This window comes from Syngnathus floridae, chromosome 19 (genome assembly GCF_059516105.1).
Source record: "Syngnathus floridae isolate MCC-2025c chromosome 19, RoL_Sflo_1.0, whole genome shotgun sequence".
In the NCBI taxonomy this organism is placed as follows: Eukaryota; Metazoa; Chordata; class Actinopteri; order Syngnathiformes; family Syngnathidae; genus Syngnathus; species Syngnathus floridae.
This window is the reverse complement of record NC_142431.1, coordinates 4,221,330-4,246,908: the sequence shown is the minus strand read 5'-3', so window position 1 is coordinate 4,246,908 and position 25,579 is coordinate 4,221,330. Positions and strand designations below refer to the sequence as shown.

At 38.1% G+C, this 25,579-nt stretch overlaps 2 protein-coding genes across 15 annotated transcripts in view; one reads left to right on the top strand and one right to left on the bottom strand.

Moving 5' to 3' along the window:
- Positions 1 to 25,579, top strand: part of nrxn3b (neurexin 3b) — a 152,913-nt gene that overhangs the window by 95,745 nt on the left and 31,589 nt on the right. For all 14 annotated transcript variants that reach the window (XM_088362765.1, XM_088362760.1, XM_088362755.1 and 11 more), the window contains one exon: positions 11,136 to 11,317. In XM_088362765.1, the coding sequence (XP_088218891.1) occupies positions 11,136 to 11,317 (182 nt within the window). The remainder of the gene's footprint in view (positions 1 to 11,135; positions 11,318 to 25,579) is intronic.
- LOC148381729 (cellular tumor antigen p53-like) lies at positions 18,133 to 24,784 on the bottom strand. The gene is made up of 11 exons (XM_088362771.1): positions 24,636 to 24,784; positions 23,508 to 23,584; positions 23,375 to 23,429; positions 23,116 to 23,295; positions 21,810 to 21,984; positions 21,141 to 21,253; positions 20,958 to 21,067; positions 20,754 to 20,878; positions 20,587 to 20,678; positions 20,442 to 20,512; positions 18,133 to 19,679 (listed from the first exon to the last, which is right to left on the bottom strand). The coding sequence occupies exons 2-11, from the start codon at positions 23,582 to 23,584 to the stop codon at positions 19,583 to 19,585; spliced, it is 1,095 nt and encodes a 364-aa protein (XP_088218897.1). The 5' UTR covers positions 24,636 to 24,784; the 3' UTR covers positions 18,133 to 19,582.

The following is a 25,579-nucleotide window of genomic DNA, read 5'->3' as shown; positions in this document are numbered from 1 at the left end:
CAGACATATCTGGTCACTCACTGGCTGAGTAGATTCATGATTGCAACTTTTAATGACACACAGCTATAAAAGAAATGGTCACCTTACCTGGTGTGTATTGTCCTCATGGGATGAATAAATGATCTATCGGTCTAGGTATTAGCTGTAGGCGCTATAGTATCGTTTAATAGCCCATAGTGTACGCTTTGCAGCAAAAGGTCCTTTTTGTCTTGATGTCGTCTTTTTGCTCTTGAATAAAATGCGTGGCCTTACTGTCACATTATGCTAAGAAGTCAACACAATTGGGATTTCTTGTCCGGTATTGTTGCAAATTATTCAGTGTGGTGTGGCTTACAGTTTGTGCTTTTCAAGTTTGAAGAGAAAAACTGGCTATTATTTTTATTATTATTTCGCAAGAGTATATATAGACACCGTATTATCCGCACTATAAGGCGCACCTAAAAACCTCCAATGTTCTCAAAAGCCGACAGTGCGCCTAATAATCAGGCCCGCCTTGTATATGGACCAATATTGAGCCACTACAGCAGGCGTGTCTAAAGTCCGGCCCGTGGGCCAAATGTATATGTCTTATATATGGACAAAGTTTTAAAATGGGCCATTCGTTGAAGGTGCGCCTTATAATCCATTGCGCCTTATATATGGACAAAGTTTTAAAATGGGCCATTCATTGAAGGTGCGCTTTATAATCCGGTGCGCCTTATAGTGCGGAAAATACGGTATATACTATAACCTGTACAACATCCTTAGGAATACACAAGACGTGTGAGATCGCACAAGCGCCTTCACTTGTTAACAAGGTCAGAAAATACGATATTGTCTGAGAGCTAGTAAAGTCTTCCTTGGGGGAACAGAAATAGTCTAACAGTGAAGTAAAAAAAATAAATAAAAAAAATCCAAACAGTGCAGTCAAACTTTAATTTGAAAGTGGCCTTTTAACCACTTAGCTTTTTTTCCGGTCGAGTGGCCACTCAGCGACATGTTGAACCACATGCACCCGAGCACGCCAGGCTCACATATACCAGCGTTAATGAATACGATGCAGATCAGTGGCATTAGAAGCAACTGCGGGTCCTCTGGTTAGAACCTCATGAGCAAGAAGATAAAGGGCCCGTCACGTGTTCCTTTCATCCTCCTGTGGCTCTCAAATAGAGTAGAGACATTCAATTTAAAGTTGAAGGTCTGATTCAGACAGCGGCGTGATTTCCATTAGCTTTGTAAAGCATGTGAAGTATTTAGCGAGCTCACAAATATTTAATCACGCCTACATCGTGCATGTAAAAATAATACTATTGAGACGAGCGAGATGAGAGGAGCAAAATGTAGAAAGTGCATATTGTGTGTGGATTATCTGAATATTTTAGAGCCATCTGCTTGATTTCTCACATTAATGCTTTTCAACCACCCTCTGGATTTTAAATGGGTTTCTGGTTTTAATTATCTGTAATTTGATTGGGTTATGGAGCTCTGCTAAATCGGCCCATCAGGAAGCACTGGAGCCTGAAACAGCCTGACCAGTTCACGTTTTGCAAATGGACGTGGAAACTCACAGCTAAGCAGCATTTTCAGTCAACACATGGATTATCCAGAAATGTGGCCTTTTTGGGTTTTTTTTTCGGGAAATGTGCAGCAACAACAAAATCGGCAAGTAGTTTTCATTCAAATTGAAACCATTAACTAATCACAAATTTTAACCTCTCATAATATTAAGTACAGCTGCGCAATCTACCGTAATTTCTCGACTATAAACCGCACCCAAATATAAGCCGCCCCAGCTAAAATTCGGGTAAAATCCCATTTTGTTCATATATAAACCACATTGGACTATAAGCTGCAGGTGTTTTAATGTTTAGTTTCCATATATAAGAGAATATGCACAAATCACACTATCTTAAAAATCCATAGCACTGGAATATAAAAGCTTGTGCAAAAACTATCGTCTTATAGTCCAGAAAATACGGTAATTGGAGTACAGCCAAGATGACCACACAGATAACAATCTCTTCCATGCTGTGATGTGATTAAAAATCAACAACCCCCCTCCCCCTTTTGTCTTTGTGCAGTCAATACTGCAATGGATAGTGTGCGAGAAAGTGGCGGCTTGGAGTCTAGCCTGTTGGGAATAGCGTGAAAAAGGTCAGGGACGGCGAGATAGCTCCTAGCGAAAGGACATAATTGGCAAGGTGGAGTGCTATTGGCCTTTAGGAAAGAACAGGAATTTGTGTCCCTGGAGAGGAAAGTGTGACTTTTGACAAGTAATACTTGGTGCTTCATAAGTCACTCTTCTTTACTCTGTTCTGAGATTCCCAATGCGTTTTTGCAACCCATTTTGTCACCGCTACCCTACGATCTATCTTTTTCATTTCCAGATCAAGTTAGGCAGTTCCTCTCTTAGCTATATTTCACTTCAAAACTTCATTGGCAGTTGACTCACCTATTTTTTCCTCTTTTTCAACCACTTCTTGAATGAGCTGGACACAGAAAATAAAAGCTGAATGTTTTCGCTGCATTTTGGTTACCGTATTTTCCAGACTATAAGGCGCACCTTCAGTGAATGGCCCATTTTAAAATTGTGTCCTTATATAAGGCGCACCGGACTATAAGGCGCACCATTAATGCATCATGTCAGATTTTTAATCCAAATCAAATCATTCTCCATTTTATCTTTTTTATATCAACTTCAGACGCAACAAATTACTTTGTAATCACAAAATAATGATCCATAGTCTTTTTGATTCATGATTCATAGTCTTCAGCGGCCCACTTATGATTGATTTCATGACACAATGCTTCGGGCCAGTTTAAATTTAGGAATTTGGTCCATATATAAGGCGCACTGTCGGCTTTTGAGAAAATTTTAGGTTTTTAGGTGCACCTTATAGTCCAGAAAATACGGTATTATAATAAGCGGCAAAATCTGAATCTCCAGTATATGTGTGTTTTATTTATTTCAAAATTGTCTTCTCAAGAACTAAAGGTTAGGTCGTACTTAAAGCAAAGTGGGAAATTTGCTCAGTGGAAATATTTGGAGAGGGAAGTTGCCTCAATCACACCATCAACAAGCATCGATCTGTTATTCCTGCAAGGAGAAGCAAGCAAGCAAATAGTTTAACTTTCAGGACCTTGAGGTAGCTGTGTCAAGTTCACACCACTTAATTTACTTTGAGCACTTTATGCAGCTTTGGCTCCTGTGAGGAGATTTTTTATTGATAGTAGCAAGGCTTTCAGTTTAGATAAATATTTTTGGGTCAAATTTTGGATTCATGCTGCTTTGTTTGTTAGAAGTCAGGCTAGTAAACACTCAGACTACACAAAGGGGAGGAGCCTTTTTTGGTTTCCCAACCCTTTCGCTGTCTGCCGCTGTTCTTGTGGGATTCACTTTTTTCTTCAGCCTAATGTTTTATTGATTTATTGGTAGTGTGAGAATGATCCATTTATCCCAGTCTCAGGAGAAATATGAGTGTTGTTGTGATGGGTTCTGGCTGAATAATCGTGATTTTTTTTTTTTTTTTTAATGGAAGTCAAGGAGTGTCAAAATGACGGTTGTGTGAGGTGTGCAGAGGAAGCAACACGTGTAGCCACAACTCGGTCACAGAGCCACCCAGAGTGTAAACTTCAACCTGCCATTTTTAATTGGATCAGAATGTTTGTTTGGGATAATTGGAGGCTTAGTGCAATCAACAATAATAATTAGTAACCTTACTCTGTGGCACTGAGGTTCAAAATCTAATATAAGTTGCATTTTAAACAGCCTTAAGTAAATGTTTGCGCTTTAATTATAAAACCTGCACTTTTGAAGGAGAAATATTTGAATGCATAAAAATACTATTTATATTATAAGAAATTATGCTGCCCAAAAAAAAAAAGCATAATGCTTTGCCAGCAAAAATAAACTGTTTGGTTAATACAAAAGGAGCAAAACCTCACTGACATGAATAAATATTTAAAAGTAATTTATTGTAAAACATTCCTGATCTGTGCATTATATAAAAAAATTATTACTTCCCTTTTCTTGCGTGTTTAAAAATTGTCCACAATCTAAAGAAACACTTGACAACAAAATAAAAGTTTCGCTTGATCAAAGCAATCTAATTTTTCGACAGAATATAATGTTTCATCTGAAGACATGTTAGATGATTTCTCATTATCATTTCTTACAACTGCTTGTCAGGTCGGCTAGTTCTTGAGCTGTACGCCGTATATTCTGTTTTTGTAAGATGGAGTATGCCCTCCAGTCTTTTCTGTCACTTCCCTGACACTCTTCATGGAATAAAATCTTTTTTACGTCTTGCTTTTCGTGGAAATCATACTATATGTTCTCATCTCATGAAGGGAGTGTTGTTCATTACAAAGCCAGACAACTAATTCCAGTCCTATTTATTGTAGATAATATGTGCTCTTATTGATTGTCTGCATGAGCAGGGAAAAACAAATCTTCATCAGTATTCATAATCCAACACTGCAGTAAAACCGGACCCTGTGGTGCGATTGTGGTATTTGGCACTGCCCATGCATTGAAGTCTTCTTTTTGATACAACAAAAACTCCTGTCTAGACTATCAATGGTTCCAGAACTTGAGCTTGCCTTTCTATTAGCTACCTAGCTAGCTCATGTGTCTATAATTGTCTCCACAACAGTAATTACCGTAATTTTCCGACTATAAGGCGCACTGGACTATAAGCCGCACCAGCTAAAATTCGTGATTCAGGGTGCAAAATTTGAGCATTTTTTTTTTTAGAGTATTTAATTTTATGAATTGAACAGTTAGATTCAATCACATGGTGTCTGAGGAAAACATTTTCTGGATATTTGTTGGAAGAATACTGCATGTGCATGATGAAACCATGGCGACTGTTTGTACGTTCATTACATTTTACTCATTTCCAAGTATTGTGTGAGCTCAAATGTACGCTAAGTGCAGCTGAGGGATTGAAGTAAGCTTCTGCCTAGAGTCCTTGTCCTCACCGCCCATAGCCCTGCAACACCCCCCCACCCACCACCACCACCTACCCTTCCAATCCATTTCACTCGCACAGAGAGGAAGATTTCTTTTCCCTTTCATGAGCTGTTGAAAGCTGCCATCACTTGCTTTACATTTCTCGTCAGTGCAGCTAAGTACATCTTCAAAGGGAGCAACCGGAGCTGGCTGGTACGGCTGGAATGGAGATAGATATTCTGGAAGAAATTGAGTTAAGAAAAAAGGCCAATAGGGAAAGGTGAAGAGAAATAAGCCGTAAAGGTACTTGGTAGATTCTAGGTTTATTAATTTGTTGTATTTATTTATTAGCCCCACAGTATTATTTAAATTGTAACCATCTTTATAATTCTTCCACTGACCACAAGTTTTTATTCAACAAAAATCTGCTTTTTCACTATCATGAAATTGTACTTATTAGAGGCTGCTAAAGTATTCCCTCAGGATATGATTTGTTAAATCCAGCTAGTTTATTCACTTAAAAGTTTCCTTGTCTTTTAAAACACTATCTAGAATGTAACTGGGTAAGCGCTTGGTTCAACCTCCCGTGAGTATCAGTAAATCTCTCTCACACGTTTTTGCTTTTGCCCTTAATTAAGCTAAGCTATCGAGTGGCCGGCTTGTTCCATGCCAGTACCCTCTAAATTCCACCGAGCCTTCCCAACTTCAGCTAAGTTGGTCTTTTAGATCAATAGATACATGAAACCAGCCTAAAATTAAAAAGTTGCAATCAAACAAGGTGGGCACAAAAAAATTGTGCTTTGCTACTTCCTCATTATTTTCTCGAGTCTCTATATGTTTTAGTCTGGACATAAATAGCCAGCTGTAGGTCTGAGTGCCACTGTAAAAGCTTGTTCGAAAAGTCTCCTGCTGACTCCATAAGGAAATTACAGGTGATTATCAATATTTTTTTCATTGCATCCATAAAAAGAAACTGAAAGGACGCTGCAGACTGCATATTAAATGTGATTCATGTTCGAGCAGTTGAGTTCAGTTCATTTCAAGGTGCTATGTGAAATGTTTCTTTTACTTTCCCCCAAAATATGAATGAATCAAATTAAAACAATTTACCGTATTTTCCGCACTATAAGGCGCACCGGATTATAAGGCGCACCATCAATGAGTGGACCATTTTAAAACTTTGTCCATATATAAGATATATACATTTGGCCCGCGGGCCGGACTTTGGACACGCCTGTTGTAGTGGCTCAATATTGGTCCATATATAAGGCGCACCTGATTATAGGGCGCACATTTGAGAAAATTTGAGGTTTTTAGGTGCACCTTATAGTGCGTAAATAGGGTAAGTTGGTGAGAGCCTCAAAGGTACTGTGTCTTGAAATGAACACAAATTAACTACCCCGTCCAGAAAATGCTTGAGAGGACTGCTTGGTAGAAATATGACAGTCAGTCTGACAAAGAGTCAATCTTTTGCGGCTCATTACATTCAGCGCACAGCCAATCTGAGGCAAATGTCAAAATCCATTTGCCACTGCGGTTTGTTGACATGTACTGAAAAATGACTCTGCAATACTATCTGTCTCAATAGGAGAACAAAATTCTTTCTATATTGTCACCTCCCAGTACTGCAAAGTCTAGTTGGACTGGATTGATTCAAAAACTTTCCAAATTAGGAATTATATCATGCTTGGTTTTGGTAGATCTTGGGATAGAATCTTTTACGAGGCTTTTCGGTCATTGCAAAGACAAACAAAGAATGAAAAGAGAATTCCGCCATCCTCAAGGGAAGATTCAATTATAAAATACGCTTCCAGTCTGAGCCATCTTTGAATGCTTTATTCTTTTGGGGGATCTGCTTGGCTTAATCCTCTGCAGGGTTTTGGGTGATCTGTCCCTCAAGTGATATGCCTCACACACTCTCGCTCACATTTCCATGCATTATGAAAGATAGAAATTCAGGGGAGAAACCTTTGTTAGAAATTTTGGAAAATGAAAATCAACAAAATGTATATTCTGGAGATGGAAAGAATTGTCAATCAGGTTTAAGGGATTGCCAAGCGCTACAAATGGTGTCATTTAGCCATCTCAAGATGACATTGGCCTGCTGCTTTTGTTTGTCTATGCTCTTCTTTCACTTTCTTTTTATCCCCGTTATCGCTAGCCAAAAATTCGACCGCCGCAGTAGCAGACGGGGTTGTTATTGTATCCTCGAATGCTGCATGGATCACACCATCAACCCTTCTTTCCATCCTGACCTTAAATCCTCTTTGTCATTCCTTCTACTTTTCAAATCACTGACTTCATTAGATTGTTAAAACTCATAAATTACGAGAATGAGTTAAGTTGTCCGTGTACTTTTTCAACATGACCTAAACCTCCATTGGCAGATTTTTTTTTTTTATAATAACCTGAGTCTGACATCCTGTGGTACATCCTAGGAAGTATATCTCAAGGATAAATTTGCGAGAGGAAACAAAAAACAATGAAAGTGACTCTTTCTTCACTCCTGGCTGTTCAATTTTTCACACTTATTTGTTTTTCCTTTGTTTCAATCTATTCCATGTGTCTCTGCTATATTGAAAAAAATAGCCAGTGTAAATCATTCAAGGCTTTCCTGTTTCCTGCTTTCCAAAGACACTAGTAATAGCACCGAGCCCTTCATCCATCAAATACTTTTTTTTATTTTTTTTACCACATGCCAGTAATGAGTGATGGAACATTTGCCCGCAACGAGTAGTGACATCAGAAAGTCACACATACACGAGTCTATACAGTATGTAGTTTGTGATGTGTATACACACACACACATAAACACAAACACACTGAGCCACTCAACCGTCCCTCACCCTATCCCTGAGGGGAGAGGCAACAGTTGGAAATATGAATTATGAAATAGGAGGTTGTAAAATGGAGATGATTCCTAGTGATTACACCCCTCACTATCTTGTATTTTTTTCTCCTCTGTCAACTGTTCTTTATTGTTTATTGCGCCGAGGACAACAAGCCTGATAATCGCCGGCGACTGGAGCGTGACAGGAGGATCACACTTGCTTTTTAGACATCTTTGCAGAGCTTACGGAATTTGACCATATCCGATCTTAATTGTGTTCATTTTATTATCCCCTGGGGTGTGAACATGCTGGAAGCCGAAGCGAGTATGAGGGGGAAAAACATGCGTGTTTGCGGCAGAGGTAATGATTGTATATGGCCTTAATCAGACAATTTACCCTGCTGTGTTTTTAATGCCTGCTTGGTGAAAAGGGGGAATTATTTTCTTTACACATGCATAATTATGTAAATATATGTACCGTATTTTCTGCACTATAAGGCGCACCTTCAATGAATGGCCCATTTTAAAACTTTGTCCATATATAAGGCGCACCGGATTATAAGGCGCACCTTCAATGAATGGCCCATTTTAAAACTTTGTCCATATATAAGATATATACATTTGGCCCGCGGGCCGGACTTTGGACACGCCTGCTGTAGTAGCTCAATATTCGTCCATATATAAGGCGCACCTGATTATAAGGCGCACTGTCGGCTTTTGAGAAAATTTGAGGTTTTTAGGTGCGCCTTATAGTGCGGAAAATACGGTACTATAATAGACAGTCCATCAACACAGCCTTTCTCCAAGCAGATTTTGTCGATGGCTATCAACACTACCAGCTGCTTCCAATCAGCAGAAGGCTTTATGACAGTTTGACTGTGAGGGCTGGACTCGAGTAATTAGCCGCTTTTCGCAAATATAGCATCTGCTCGCCTCTTTTGGCTGCTGACCGATAGCATTGAGGAAAATTTGCTTACACGCATGGTCATTATTGTCGCCAATGAGGATTCATTGAACTTCATAGAATTTCAAATTTCCGTTGGTTCAGCCAGGCAAGGTTTTATATTTTGTTCATAAAAAGGAAGTGTCCATAAAAATGAAGTGTCCATCATTCATCTCTGTGTCTGCTACTTTTATTCTTTTCTCACTCTTCTATGTAAGTTGAATTGTGTCACAGAAGGTCTTAAAAGACAGGACATGGTTCTGTTCTGCAGACAGGTGTCCTGACCTTAAGTCTGGTCTCCCATGCCTCATGGGTCCACTTGGAAAATAGAGGCCATGACTTTGACGGAAGCTTTCCTCCTACAGTAAGTGTCTCTAAATGGAGGCAAAGCACAGATGCAATGAATCACGGCCCTACACAGACAGCCGGTCGACCGATACCAATTATTTTGGGTGATAGCAAAAAAAAAAGGATGCTTGTTGTGTAGCATCATTTTTTTCAAGTTGCTGAATGTAGAAAAAAAATATTTGAAGTGGATTTCTTTTTTCCATAAATATAAATGCAACACAAGCTTCACATCAGTGGTGTCAAACTTGTTTTTGTCTCGGGCCACTTTGTTTCCCTCACACAAAAATATGATAGCTTTGAAATTAGATGTCAAGGATAACAATTTGTCCAATCATTGTTGAAGTTACTGCAAAATGTTTTATTTATTACACATGACAAATATTTCAGGACAGAATTTAGCAAGAATCATTAAAGTTGACATATAATTTGCTTTCACGGGCCACATAGAATGATCTAGCGGGCCAGATCTGGTCCACGGGCCTTATCTTTGAAACCCGTGCTTTATATGTGAGCAAAGTGTAATGTAGTCAATGAATGGCTGAAAATGATGCAGTTCAGTGGAAAATAGCTGCTGAGGCGTGGGCCCAGCAGGAAGCAAACGTGCTAGATTTTGTAGCTCTCGGGTTCACCGTCTTCTTATCTGCGGACGTAATCAGCCACACTGATTGTATGTGAGAGGGCATCATGTGGGTGTGCACACTTTTCATGCTTGAGCGTCACAATGTGCATTTGTGCCGCCATACGCCTGTCTGCATCACTAGTTTGTGTGCGGGCTTCCTGTGTGTGTGTGTGTTTCAGACTTTCATACATTGTCCTCCAGAAATACTGAGTAAATCTCCTCAATGTGATAATTGGCTCCCCCGGGTGCTTGTATCTTTGACGCTCGTCATCATCGTCTTCCCCTCCAGAAAAAAAAAAAAAAAAAGTGCGCTAGATGTGATTGGGAAGTTTGCGAGAGAATCGCATCCCAACTCTTTTTGGCAAGAAGAAATCTGAGGTGACAAGGAAAGTGAGGGCCACATCCGTTCCAATGTGGCTGCAGGCTGTGAGCTGTTGTCCTTCTAGCACAGGGGTGCCAAACTTTTTTTTCGCGGGCCAGATTGTAGTCAGCTTCTTTCGGAAGGGCCATTATGACTGTCAACCCAAATAAATTGATGAGCACCTCATATATTTGTAAAAGCTAAAAACTACAAAACAAACTGACAAATAACTCGTTTTCAAATCAGACTGGTAAAAACTGGTCAAATATAAAAAAAAAAAGATATTAAAAGTGAAGACAATTTACAATTCTAGTAATGACACGAATTTGATACACAATTTGTCTTCGCGGGCCACATAAAATGTTTGACACCTGTGTTCTAGCAGCATTAGTGTTTTCGGCAAGATGCTTCGCCATACAGGAAATGCGCTATTTATACAGAGTGAACAGAAATCGGGATTTAATCGATATTGGATTGATACCAAAATAATAACATGAGCTTTCCATTTGCATTTCTCCTGAGGTTTGCAAGATTCGGACCTGTTTGTGTGTCTGTTGACAGTCATCTGGTGGGTAGAGCCTCAACTCTGTCTTACTTGCCCTCCTCCATATGTTTGTGTAGTCTCCAGGGTGTTAGGGACTACGGAGCACACACTGCTGGCTGCTTCATGGGGGGGGGGGAAGTGAAACAGCTGGGCAGCCATCACAAGGCCAAAGCAGATGTTTAGGTGACTTGGAAAGGAGTGAAACTCTGAGAATGATGTGCAATAAAAGCATTGATGCAAAGATCCCATCGGTCAGCTCAAGAGTTTTTAAAAATGTTTTCTTATTTTGTTTGCATACAGGACTGTCTCCGAAAATTAGAATATTATGATTTATTTTCTGTAATGCAAAAAAAACAAAAATGTCATACATTCTGGATTCATTACAAATCAACTGAAATATTTTATTATTTATTTTTGTTTTTTAATTGCATTACAGAAAATAAAGAATTTTATCACAATATTTAAATTTTCTGAGACAGTCCTGTAGGCAACCATTTTGACGCTTTAAAAAATAATATTCCAAGCTTGAGCTGATCATATTCCTCATGTTTCCACAGCTGGCACCACCTACATCTTCGGAAAAGGAGGAGGTCTGATCACATACACGTGGCCTAATAACGAAAGGCCCAGCACGCGGACAGACCGGCTGGCTGTAGGTTTTAGCACCACCATCAAAGATGGCATCCTCGTTCGCATCGACAGTGCCCCGCGGCTGGGTGACTACATCATGCTCCACATTGTAAGTACCACAGATTTCAGCCATAACATTGCTTACTAGGTCATATCATTTGAAATTAATTGTCAAATTGTCTGCCTGAAAAAGAATCATTCATAAATCCCTCAAGCATAATCAAATTTAATCTTAACACGATCAGATATCTCATTAGACTTTTATGATTTTAAAACATTACTTACAAAATTGATAAATAATTTACGTCAACAGTTATATGATATATTTCCATGACTTCTTATGGGATGTTCTCCATCGTGCTTTCCCACGTTATCCAAAGAGAAAATGTTGATTTAAAGGTTATCTCATCTAATCTATTGCAGCCCATCACAACTAAATGAGCTCAAATAGGTAATCCATAAAAAGACTACTAAAATAATCAACCCCCATTTAAAAGTCCTTCTTCTACTATTTCGTATTCTTATACCATTCACAGACTGACTCCCATTTTGAATAATGAATGTGACGCCATCGAAATTTATTTAGCGAGGGGGGGGCAGAAATTGAGAGCAGGAATTTCTCAGGCAGTTGAGTGTTTTAATAATCTCACGTAATGACCTTGTGTTGTGTTTGACATGTTAATTAGGTGTAACCTATTTACATATTAAACCACAGTAGATGAAGAGACTGGAAATGTAAACCTAGTGCCACACTTATCAGTTGTTGTTGGGGGCCCTAAAGTGGGACTGAATTAAGCGAAGGGGGAGGACGGCGGTTCTGCAGTTTCCACAGCAGATTGAAAGTAATTTTCTACTTAAAGAACTCCCCACATCTCCTGAGTGTTGGCCATGTGGTGCCGGAAAGCAGCCATCTGCTTTTCAAAGATGACAGATAAGTGTGTGTGTGTGTGAGAGAGAGAAAAGGGATGGGAGTTGTGGGTAGTGGCATCCAGGTAAAAAAAAAAGATGTGCAACCACGATGGCAAGAATTTAAATTGATATGTCGTTAACCCCCAAGCTCCTAAATATAGTAAAGTGATTACCGTATTTTCCGCACGATAAGGCGCACCGGATTATAAGGCGCATCTTCAATGAATGGCCTATTTTAAAACTTTGTCCATATATTAGGCGCACCGGATTATAAAGCGCGTAGAATAAATAACGTTGCTCAAATGTTAATGGAATCACAATATAGTAACACTCGAAATAGTGAAAACAATATATCAATAACTCAACGTTCCTCAAACGTTAATATCACACAACACACAAAATAAACACGTAAAGCTTACTTTAGTAAATTAGTCCTTATCCACGAATCCATATTGGTCCATATATAAGGCGCACCAGATTATAAGGCGCACTTGAGAAAATTTGAGGTTTTTAGGTGCGCCTTATAGTGCGGAAAATACGGTATATAAATAATCGAGTACTTCAAATTTGTTTTTCGAAATTAAAATCAATTACATTTGGAATGTATGCTAACAATAGACTTCTTATGTCCAAGTCTGCCAACCTGTCAATTTCTCATGTGCACTAAAAGCTTTCGCTGACAAGGTGTGAGAGAAAATGTCACTCCATGATGGCATCTAATGGAAGACGTCAAGCCAGGCCGTGGCTATCAATGTTGTCTTATAATGACGTGGAAGGAAAAGGTTAGAGGCGTGTCCATTTTTAAATTAAGGTGGTTCTAAAGGTCTCATAGGGCCTAGAGCCTCTACCGTCGGTTTTGCAATTATCAGGTCATTATCAAATAAGCTGCCTGCTTAAAAATTTAATATCACCCTATACATTATGGAAAAAAAAATTCATAAAATATTTCGCTTATTATACACTATGAATCTCTTAGCCTGTCGTTCGTCAGCGGAGAGTTAAAAAAATACACTAATTCCAAGAAATAAACTTAAATGCTAATCCTACCGACGGTTTTGATCCGCTCTTATGCTTTCTTAATTATCTCCTCTACCTTCTTCACTTTATCTTACAGCGTTTGCTAGTGCAAATTAAACGGTTGATTGTGGTCTTTGTCTGATTGCTTAAAACCAGCAGCCATTTTGAGATAAAAGAAGTAATTTAGTGAGTAATTTGCAACGATTAGTATAACATTTCCATTACTGCTGTGAATTATGTTTACTTTATTAAAACAAAGCCTGGGATTTCTTGTATTGCCAATCACGGCTGCATTAACTTTAGCAACATTATTAGCATTTAGCTTAGCGGTCAGTTGTATTTATGGAATTTTGAAGTAAAAGAAGTCATTTAGTGAGTAATTTGCAACGATTAATGTAACATTTCCATTACTGCTGTGAAATATGTTTATTAAAACAAAGCCTGAGATTTCTTGTATTGCCAATCACAGCTGCATTAACTTTAGAAACATTATTAGCATTTAGCGAAGCGGTCAGTTGTATTTATGGAATTTTACCACACACAAACAGAAGCTAGCAAAAATAATATCCAGTCTTATTACTGTACTCAGCTGTTCTCATTTAAAAAATAATTGACAGTAATAATAATTCTAATGGAAGAACAAATAAGCTACACTTTTCTTGTTTCGTGTTCCTGTTATTAACAGCCTGACACTAATTGCCCACATGAAATAAACAGCAGTATTCGATTAATCAGCGGCAAGTCTTTGTGAGCTGCTGTAAGCTTCAGTGCCTTTTAATGCGCTACACAGCAGAAACAGACAAGGCTCGTCTGTTCCAAATAGCAGCGCTCCCAACTTGGTTCAAATGACAGCAGCATATTTTTTTGCTGTAAGCTCATTATTGATTTATGCCGTCACTTGAACTCTCTTTTCCTCGCGCTACAATATTCTGATCTGATCAAACTCTGACATGACAGTCCCTGACACAGGATGTTTAGGAGGCTTCGGTTATTATTGATATTTTCTTTTTTTCTTAGGAGAAAAAGGCTGGCATTATGTTTCAATAATGTGATTTTTTTGATTATTTTTCACCAAAGGATGGATGAATTTTCAGAATATATCTTTTTAGCTAAAGGAGTATGAAAGACACTTCCTTGTGACTTGCATTATAAGTAATCACAAAAAAAAAGTGAACTGTTGCATTCTATCCCAGCTTCCCCTTTTCTCTACATGATAAGTATTGTGAAATAGCAAATTATTATTTTAGGTTCTGAGAAACTGGATAGCTTGAATTGTTCTTTATTTTTACCTGATTCAATGTGTAACTCAATTGTGTAACACTATTTCACATTGTAATCACAGTAGTACCGTATTTTTTGGACTGTAAGGCGCACCAGACTATAAGGAGCACCTTCAGTGAATGGCCCATTTTAAAACTTTGTCCATATATAGGGCGCACCGGACTATAAGGAGCACTGTCGGCTTTTGAGAAAATTTGAGGTGCGCCTTATAGTCTGGAAAATACGGTAGTGACAATGTATTTTTTTACTTTTCTTCCTGGTTCTGTTTTAAAATTTGCTTTTATTTGTACTATCCCACCCCCCTTTAATTGATGGTTGTGTAAAACAGTCTAAAAAACCTTGCATGCAAAATAGTGAACTTTTATGAGGTGACGGAATCATAACGGATAGAGGTCATTAATAATTACAAGACACCAGGTGCTTTCACTTTTGACTTGAATACAGAGATGTACCAACCCACTAAAATGTGAACACAGAAAACCTTTTTTGGAACTTGTATTTGCTCAAGACCAGGCCTGGATACACACAAGGATGTGTCGCTAGCACGAGAGCTCTTTATTTCTACCCGTTAGCGTCTCGCGCAAACCTTTGCTAGCCTCCAACAAATTCTTCCGCCACAGTACACTGGCACTGACAGTCCCAACATGATCCAAAAACTGTTCAGGGACATCATCCCTGTCAATCAATGTCAAATACATCCGTTGTGGGAGGGGTAATAGTTTGCAGAAATGTACGTAATGGGAAAATTCTGATTTTATGACAACCGCAACGAGTAATAACTGCTCAAGTAGGACAAACCTTAATGCAATGCAGCCATGCGGTCTCGTGGCCTTAGCCTTTGCCTCGCTCATGTATATTTCATAGATTCAAATGAAAAAAATTCAGTGAGGGGGAAAAAAAAGAATCGCATCCGTTGCTTCTTTGACAGTCACCCCTCTGAGGGATGCTCTCGTTGGTATACTTAGACATGAATCCAATACTGTTAGAACTGTAACAAAACTTTAAAGTATCATGACATGCCGAGTTTGGACCAAAGTGGTGCCTTGAGATATGAGTGACTCGGTTTTTTTTTTCAAGATAGGAGCCATCAATCAATTTATTGGGGCAGACAAGAGCCTTTTGATGGCAAAAAACTCAACTCAGCATTTTGATAAATCCTAAAATTGTTCATAATTGTTCATAATTGAGTGCTTTTTTTGCTATTCATTAAAATACACAATTTTATAGACTGGTACGGTTTTCGGTACGAGTCTTGAGTTATAAGCGTGGTTATGGAATGAATTCAACTCATATCTCAAAGCACCACTGGATCTATTCTTACTAGAACGTCTTAAAAGTAAAACATTGCCTAGGAGATGAACTTGAAAATGCATCGAGTAAGAGAAGAAACGAGTCTGGGAGTAAGTAGACCTCAAGTGTTTAGAATTCAAAGCAAGATCAGACACAAATGTAGCTCAGCACGCCCAAACACCGACTGTGAATTCCAAATGACGTGTTGCCTTTCTGTCCGTCTCTAACCATCACCCGCTTTCTCCTTCTAATCTCCAACCCTTTCTTCCTCCTCGCTTTCTTCTTGGTGCCACAGTGCCACGACATGATTGTTTTCACAAAGAGCCCATTGTGGTGTTCTCAGCAGGCCAGCCAATTGGTTTAAATTCAGCTTGAGTGTGAGAGTAGATTCATAGAAAAGCTCCTATAGACCATGACGATACATGCTAAGGTATCGGGGTTAAAGGTTTTTGAAAATAATCTAAAAAGGATTTTTTTTTCTGTCAATATTCAGATTGCGATTCAATATGCAATTACCGTACTTTCCGCACTATAAAGCGCACCGGATTATAAGGCGCACCTTCCATTTTAAAACTTTGTTCATGTATAAGGCGCATAGAATAAATAACTCAACCTCAAATGCTATCACAATATAGTAACACTCGAAATAGTGAAAACAATAACAATATATCAATAAATCAACGTTGCTCAAACGTTAATATCACACAACACACAAAATAAATACGTAAAACATACTTTAATAAATTAGTCCTCATCCACGAATCCATATTGGTCCATATACAAGGCGCACTGGATTATAAGGCGCACTGTCGGCTTTTGAGAAAATTTGAGGTTTTTAGGTGTGCGTTATAGTGCGGAAAATACGGTAAACACATGTTGACTGACAATGACATCACAAGTGACAAAGTGGCTAAAAATCGGAGGACTTTGCTGCTTTTTCCACAAATACAACATTAACCAGAACGTCATGTTTAGACTAGTGAGAGAGCGTAATTTTTATAACATTCTAAGGCTGACTTGATTTCTCCTTTAGCACTTTCCTTCAGAGCTCCATTTCTGTCTTTTTACTAAGCCACTTTCCTGTATTTACTTTCCCGAGTGATAAACAAGACAGCTGTTGATGAGTCCTTTCATGAAAGATATGTGAAATTGAGCTACGGGACACACACTGAGTCGTCAGTCACTTTCACACAAACACGCAATAGGGTGCCATCTCATTTCCACAAATAGTCTTTAAATCCTCAATTCCCAGCACTATAAACTCCAAGCACCTGAGCCTTCACAAGACACCAAAAAAGTCACTTTTGACTCTCTTGGATTTTCAACCAAAAGTGTCAATATTAGAAAATACATTTTTCACACTTTGTCTCTCTCCTAACATATGTATTTATGCACATAAAATATGTACACATTGCAAATGCATTCACCAAGGATTAAGCTCTTGATGGTTCACGAGGGTAAAAGTTATTTTCCTCCATGACACACCATCAGAGGGAGGATATGAAAGCGAGAATCTTTGAGTGCAATTTAAGAGTTGACTTAATCTGCCTATTATTGACTCCCACCATGACAAAGCTCCATTGTCAAGGAGGCAAAAAAGGCTTTTGGGAGACAGGGATCATCAGAGAAACCCATCAAGATAAAAGATACTATATTTCCTATTGGAAGAAGATTATAGAGAATTATTAGAAATACAGTGACAGATCGTAACAGATTATGTCTGACTTGTATTGATTCGGTTAAGGCAGGCACCAGGGCGAGTGGCCAAGAACATGACAACCGGGTTTTCGATCTCACCATCTCTTGTCCTGATCTTTGACAATCTCTCTCTTGGTTACTGTAGCGAGAGAGGGGGAGATAAAAAAAAAAAAAAAGCTAGTTTCACTTCCTGCATTGTCATTTTCCCAGATCTCTTGCGTATCTGCACATTCATATTTTGTGTATGATGTCACTTGCGGTCAGTAATTCTGTCCAAAAAGCCTCGTGACCTTTTCCGCAGCGACATTTTGTTAATCCATACGGGTTGCACACGAAATTCTGTGTGCTTCATAGTCACCCAATTGTTGTATGCTTCCATATGAACTGCAAAAAAAAAAAAATGATAGTGAGCGTGTTTGCAACATCTCGAGATATAGATGATGCAATTATCCACATTTCAAGGGAAAAAGATGGCTTTGCCTTAACTTGCACTGGCCATTTTCCAGCAGGCTTCTGCCTGGACAGCAAATAATGCCATTTGGAGCGAAGTAAGACCTTGTGACTCATTGCATTTGCCTTTCACTCAGAAAAAGCCTCCGAGGGAGCATTGTTTGTGCACCAATGCTGCCACTCAAGAGATTGCAAAACTGTGAACTCCATGATAATAAAATCACCAATGCTTCATATCCATAACTCTGACTTTAATAACACAGAGAAAAGGCAATTAAGGAAGTTTGGAACATTCTCAAATTTAATAATTAAAATATTTGACCGTGTATTTTCAAAAGCCAAGGACAATGTAAAGATTGATCGATACAGCTTTCTTGTCGGTGTACAGCACAAGCATAAATCTTCAGAGATACTTTGGTTCAATACTGCAAAATCTGCCTATTGATTTTCTGGATGACTGAGGTAGCTGCAGCCAGAATTTGAACCCAGCAAAAGTTTGTCGGTGTTTGTTCTTTTTCCCCCACAACAGTGATTTAGCATTGCTGATACAGAACAGGCAGACCTGGGAGGAATTCACGTGTAAATTGGCGAGTCATCAAATTACCTCTTAACATGGTTTATGGTTTACATCAGGGGTGTCAAACTCATTTTTTTCGCGGGACGCATTGTAGTCATCGCTTCTTTCAGAGGGCCATTATGACTTGTCAACCCAAATAAATGTATGAGCACCTCATATTATATACAGTAAAAGCTACAAAACAAACTGACAAATAACTCGTTTTCAAATCAGACGAGTCAAAACTGGTCAAATATTTAAAAGATGTTACTAAAAGTGAAGACAATTTGCAATTCTAGTAATGACACTCATATTATATACAGTATAGGTTACACAATAACTAGTTTTGAAATTAGAGACTAGTAAGAACTATTAAAAAAGATGAATGTTAATAAAAATGCTCTATTTTTTAAAGGTGGAGACAATTTGCAATTTTAGTATTGACATGAGTTGATGCACAATTTGTCTTAGTGGCCCAAATATAATTACGCTGTGGGCCAAATTCGGCCCAAGAATTTGACACCTCTGAGTTAAATGAAAGGATTCTTTATATCATGCCAATTAATCTGATTTATTTCTAGCCAAGACAACCAAAATTAATTAATTTACCATCAGCCTGTTTTCTTAAATTTTGTAGAATGCAATACAGTAAACCCCCACCTGCTATTTTCGGGTCGCTATTCACAAATTCACCTGCACCTTTTTGCTGAGCACCTTTGACCTTTTTGTAATTCTCAATGTCAAATTCAAGTATGTAGTACTGCAGACATAATGTAAAAACACCATATGATATCATTTAATGGAAAAACATGATTGACAAAAGAGATCCTCCAAATGGGCACCTTAATCCATACCTGACTAAAGCAGTGGACCCCAACTTTTTTTTTTTAACTTCAAACCCGTCACGAACTGGCAATTATTCAGCAACTTAAGGCACTTTGATTTTTTTGATGAATCCATTTTGAAGGCAGTATTGATTCATTGGCCTGAGTGCGTTACCGATACCGGCCCGCGGCTTGGTGGTTGGGGACCACTTGACTACAGTATAAAATATTTCATGACACTCAAAATGAAATAAAACTAAAAGGAATGATTACATGAGACATTAAAAAATGACAGTACAAATTAAAACTTTTGCATGATTGGGGTTTTTGTGGTGGGTGGTCCAGCTTTTCATTCGGTATCACTGCGCTCTTCTTTCAGCATGAGTCGTTTCCCACTGGACGGCATGGGTGTGTCCTGGTCCACCACCGCATTTGGCTTGTTTTTTCTGCAAAGTTAATAAAAATAAAAATATTTCTAAGACCATATAGCGTTGGCAGGTTAAGGCAAATAGCAGGGGCACTTGATTCAATTGTTTTACTCATTAATTAATAAACACATCAGTTCTCGACCAATCAAATGATGCTGATCATTTGAATTAGGTGTGGCATATGAAACATGTAAGACACATTTTACAATAAATTTTATTTTATAACGACATGGTTAAATTATGTAATCAGGTTTTTTTTAACATCAAATTCAAATGCATTGGATTAAGTAATTCTGAGATCAATTATGAGCCATCATGTTAAGGCAAAAATTTGCATCGAAAAATAAAATAGTTTGCTGCAACATACAATCTCCATTTAAGAAAGAATATATTAAAAAGAAAAGCAAATGTTCATTTGTTATATTGTTTTATTGTTTGAAAAATCCTGGAGGTCCCTAGAAAGACAATTGTGCCACAAAATTAGAAAGTTGCTTCTCAAATGAAGTCATTGATTTGGAAAATTGTTCCACAAAAATAATAAAATAAAACTTCCAGGTTTGACCGTGAAACTTTTTACGACTGTATGACCCGTCGTGTAGAATTGTACTTAGAAAATTGCTAATTAGTAAAACTGCGGTCAAGAGTTTTGGTGCACTTATGCTGGTGTTACCAATGCGAAGTTAGTCCTGCCAAATAAAGCCAGCTTTGGAACCTGCCAAAATGACCTTACAACTTTAAAATCAAATCAAAATGCTCCGTTATTTGAAGGACATGTCTTACCCTTTTTTGTCCTGCAGCTCCAGGCCCTCATTAAATTGTTTAAACAATTCATAACGTGCGCGTCCACGAATCTGCAGGGAAATTTTGGAATGTTTGCAAAATAGAAAATAATGAACGTTGAAATTTCAGCTTTGTGGTAACTTACTGGCAAATAAAAAATGTCCTCATCGTCTTCCACCACGCTGGACGTGGAACTGGGTCTTTTAACCGGAGCGCTGGCCGCCGCAGTGGTGCTCTCTATGCACGAGAGTACAAAATGTTAAAGTCTCAAGAAGCTTTGTTTGAAAGACTCAACCCATTTTGAACACCTACTTCGTTTCTTAGTTTGCTTGGTGCCATTATTGGTCTTGCCGTGGTTGTCCTCTTCGGTTTTGCGATCCCGGCCGGGACATGCGCAAATGCGCACCTCAAAAGACCTGCGGCCCAAAATCTGCCCCCTGGGAAAGACGGAGAATAATAACGGCTGTAATGAATGAGAAATTGAGATGATAGCGAGGGACATAGCCCAACACCAACTCGGGGGTCTCCAGAGTGAGAATTGTGAGGATTGGCCTTCGGTTCATCCCACCCATACAGGAGCTGTTGCACATGAAGCCGAGGAGGATAGTTGTCATCTCAGAGCCCAACTAAGAAACAAAGTACATTTTTATATGCATGAAAGTTATGCTAAAATGGTTAAAGTTGAGACTTGGGATGCACCTGGGGGGGCTCGTAGGGAACGGTCACGCTCTGCCTCTTGGTGAACGGGTCCTCGGAATACTGCACCCTCTGGCTGCCTTCCATTCGGATCAGGTGGCTGCGGTATTCTGCGGCTAGATGATTTTTTTTCACAAATCCATTTCACAGTTAAGTCTCTGTTATTTTTACTAATTATTAATCTAAAGTGTCAAAAAAAATCTAGATGAATTGCTTATTAGACACCTAATTAGTATGAAAAACTTGGCGGAAGCCTCACAGAATTATGTCTCAACAAGATTAAAAGTCAAAATGAGCAGGAAATTCTTAATTGTTAAATTGTTAAAAATTGATGTCTAAAGGTATAATACCAATCATGTTTCAGAGAAGTTTAAAAAAAAAAAAGTAGATTGCAGAGATTTACTATGATACTATTTGATCCATAGTTAAATTATAATTAAGCTACTTGATAATTTAATTTAATTCAAAATGTTTTTCAATTTTTTTAATTAAATTATAATCATTTTTCAAATTTGATCCATAGTTATAATTTAGCGACTTAACTTGATCCAACACTTATTATTTTACAAACACTTACTGATTTCCAACAAATTGCTTGGCATATTTAATCAGACGGATGAATAAAGATAAATATATTTGCAATTCTCCGTTTAAAGAAATTGCGGGACGTACCATCCTGGTTCTGGTGGTGGGGGCATCGCCGTACCACGTCGGCCACGTGCTCCGTTTTCTTGTAGACCGCCATGGCTCTGAGGATAGCACCCGCCGGCGGTTCTTTGCCCACCAGAATTTCCACCGGGGTTGTCTTAGCCAGCTGGCAGAACAGCTTGTTGAGCACCGGGGAAAACTGACAGGAGAGACACAACATATTTTTTTTACCATGCCATAGTCCATTTTAACCCTTTGTGTGCTGCAGTGAGGGGAACATGTCCCATCATGTTCAGCTCCTGCTATCAAGTCCAAGATGGGAGAGGGTGGGAACACTTGGGGCCAGATCAGCCTAACTTAAACAAAAAGGGCCAACCGGAACGCTTTGTGATTGCGTCACAAGCATGCCATTGGCTCTCGTGTGAAAGAGAGCGAAGTAATTTGACAAGAATGAATGAAAAATCAAAGGCTGAATGAGTGAGAGAAATGAAAGAGCGGTTTGGAATGGATACAGAGGTAAGATTTTTAGTTTTATAAAATGAGTTGTCCAATATGTTTCACATAACTGTTGAATGTTAGTTTTCAAAACTAGCTTGAGGGAAGAATGGATTACGGACCTCGGCGGCAAACTTTTGTTTCACTCTTTGGACGTCATCACACTGTACAGTGGAAGCGTCAAAGTAGAATGCCATTAAACTTCAAAGTAAAAAGTGTTTTTATATTTAAAAATACTGTTGGTATAACAAAATGTTTATATAATTTACATGTTTTAACAGAATTTTTAAAATATATATATCGATTGGATAGATGCATTTTTTTGCAGACTCACGTAGCAGTAGGCGTGAGCTGGGGGTAAAGAGACATTTTTATGGTAGAATGTAATTTAGAAAAAAATTAATATAAAACGAATTTTGGTTTAACTTTTTTTTACATTTTTATCTCAGAAATAACATCAATAGAATTTATTTTAATTGTAGTGATTTTTAAAAATAAAATTCAAAAGATTTTGGAATTTTTAAAACTAGTGTTACACCAAAATGAAAATTCTTGGCCAACCTGCCCGAAAAAGTCACACCAACCATAAAATAAATAAAAAAATAGCAAGTTCGGGTGTAAGGAATCAGGTCATCAAGTTTGAACACGTAGAGGAGTGATAAATAAAAATAATAATAATAAAAAATAAATGAATAACAGTAAGAATGGTGTGGCGCCCAAACATTCAAATCATAATTCAGCACTCTGTTGCGCAAACAAACACATACAATGGCTGATAGAAAATATATTTATTATACTGTACTTTTAATCGTAGAGGTTTGAACCTGAAACTTACAGTAGATGTGACCGACTTGGCAGTTCCAGACTTCTGGAAGCGGAGTAGTAAATCGTATTCCCCGGCATGGTCTGTTGTGACCGGCACAGTGGACGCCGGTGGGGGGATGCCTTCGTTGGCGAGGGGCTCCACCGAAATGTCAAAGAGGTTCTCATCAAATTCCACTTGCGAGTCTCTGAGCTGTGTGAAGAGGGTCAAGAGTTTAAAAAAAAATACTTAAGTTTTACAAACAAGGAAAAAGTAGACCGAGCACCGTTACCTGCATGATGTCGGGTGACCTGTTATCCTCAACAGAATGAGCAGGGTTTCCCATGCTAGGTGTAGATAGCAAAAAGTCAGTTTTCACATTATCAAATATTAACTTTGAAGAATTAAAAATTACTAGTACTTACTAAGTTTGCCAGATGTCACTGAATGTTTCCTGGGAATCCAGCAACACTCGGCTTAAGTCATCCATGGTTGACTCCATCTTTAATGTCAAGAGATGAAGAAAATTAGGAAGATGGCATATGGAAAAGATGACCCTATACTGATAATATTTTAGGTATTGTATAGTCCAAAAATATTACTGGAATATTTAAAAACATATTGTGGTTTGTATAGTTGTCTGCAAAAACTACACAAACTAAATAGCCTTCCCCCATCTAGTGGTCAACAGTGTGATTACGTGCAAAATAAAATGAATAAGATAATGTAGTTAGTAATTGTACAAAAAATCTGCTGTAAGTATAAAGATTATTGAATGTCAAATCCGGTCAAACTCTTTGAAACTGGGATTTATTTACTTTGAAAACACTATGTGATGTGCAAGATGTGTTTAAATATGTTGGTGCTGTAAATACAACAAAAACCTGCTGAGGATGTTTTAGAAAGGACATTTTTATATCTCGGTGGTCTGGAGGAGGGTGACTGCAATTGCATAAAATGTAAATTTAATGATGTGTATTCTGCAGAGTGATGCTACGATTTAAGCATCTAAAAATCGTGTAAATTTTCAAACAAAACTAAGACAAATCAGGAGAAGTCAAATTATTGTGGAGGGGAAAAAAAAAAAAAACATGGGAGATTTTGTTTGTCCAACCTAAGGTACTTTAAGTGCGAGAGGATACCGTGAAATGATCAGTGAGGAAATAATGGTGACTAATGTTCATCGTTCGAGAAGTTAGTTCAAGTTGATGTTTATTTGTTATTCTGATAAAACCACTAAAATGGACTATGGTGGAAAGTCAACAACAATGTGCTTGACCGAGGGCCTGGTAGCAGTCAAACATAAACATCGAAATAGATCGATTGGGGGAAAAAATCGCACTCTACGACTATAGGTGCTAAGCTTTTTTTTTTACCATTCATTGGATCGCTTGATGATCGCTTTTGAATCAGATTTAAATCACGGTGTAGCCGAGCAGATTGAAGGAAAGCTAACTGTTAGCATTGCTGGCTAACTCGCGCTGCAGCTAAATGGGCGACACGCTATAAACAAGTCGCTCATTTGAAAAACATATGATGGGTGATACACGTACCTGGTATGGTATAGCTACCACTGAGTAATCAAATAAGTCACTTAGTGAGTCGATTCGATTAGGAAAACGGATAGTAAAATGTTTTCATCGAAGACTGTCCACGGGCTGTTTTGGGGATTCCCACCACAAACAAAGGGGCGGGTGTTTCTCCCTCGTGACCTTTATCGCGTGATATAATTGGTTGTGACCTATTTATTATTTTTTTTAAGAATGGACATTAATAATATTTTACTAATAACTCATCAAATTAAAATGAGGATAAAATTTGAGATACGTTTTGAAAACGTTTACATGTTTTAAATATACACTATATTTGGTGTTAGATATGTTAGGTGTCTTACTTTTGTTTTGCTACATTTATAATTACATCGTTTGTTCATGTAAATGGTATTCTAACAATTGAACATCTAATTTATATTTATATTATTTAATATTTTTTATTTCATTTTGTAAAATAATTGTATTGCGTAGTGTATAAATCATATTAGCTGCTATAAATAGCCTATGATTCGTTCAATGTTTGTATTTCATTTATCTTATCAAATAAATGAGTTTATGCATCTATAATATTCTCTATCCTGCTTATCCTGTTCAGGGTCACAGTGGGCATCTGGAGCTTATCCCAAATGACATAAGGCAAACAAAACAAAACAAAACTTATACCCAGGAATGATTGCCACTCAATCACAAGGTATTTATACAGTATAGAGTAAAAACAACCATTCTTAATATCCTCGAGTGGGAACTCAACCCACGCTGCCAGCACAAAATCAGCAAACACGGTGAAGCAGCATTTAGCTGTTATGCTGCACACAAATGGTATAACAGAAGTAAAGCTAGTCCCAAATGTAGATGCCGTTACAGGTTAAAAATTATTTCTCATACTTAATATAAAGATCTTTTGAAACATTATTTATTTTTCCCAAAATCTGGTTCTTAAAGTC

What these genes read in the sequence shown, in the direction of transcription:
- LOC148381729 (XM_088362771.1), bottom strand. Translation starts at nt 23,584, where the DNA reads ATGGAGTCAACCATGGATGACTTAAGCCGAGTGTTGCTGGATTCCCAG. An exon ending in CCAAGTCGGTCACATCTACT is followed by an intron (nt 21,985 to 23,115) that starts GTAAGTTTCAGG and finishes CTCTCCTGTCAG; the next exon opens with TTTTCCCCGGTGCTCAACAA. An exon ending in CCACCACCAGAACCAGGATG is followed by an intron (nt 21,254 to 21,809) that starts GTACGTCCCGCA and finishes AAAATCATCTAG; the next exon opens with CCGCAGAATACCGCAGCCAC.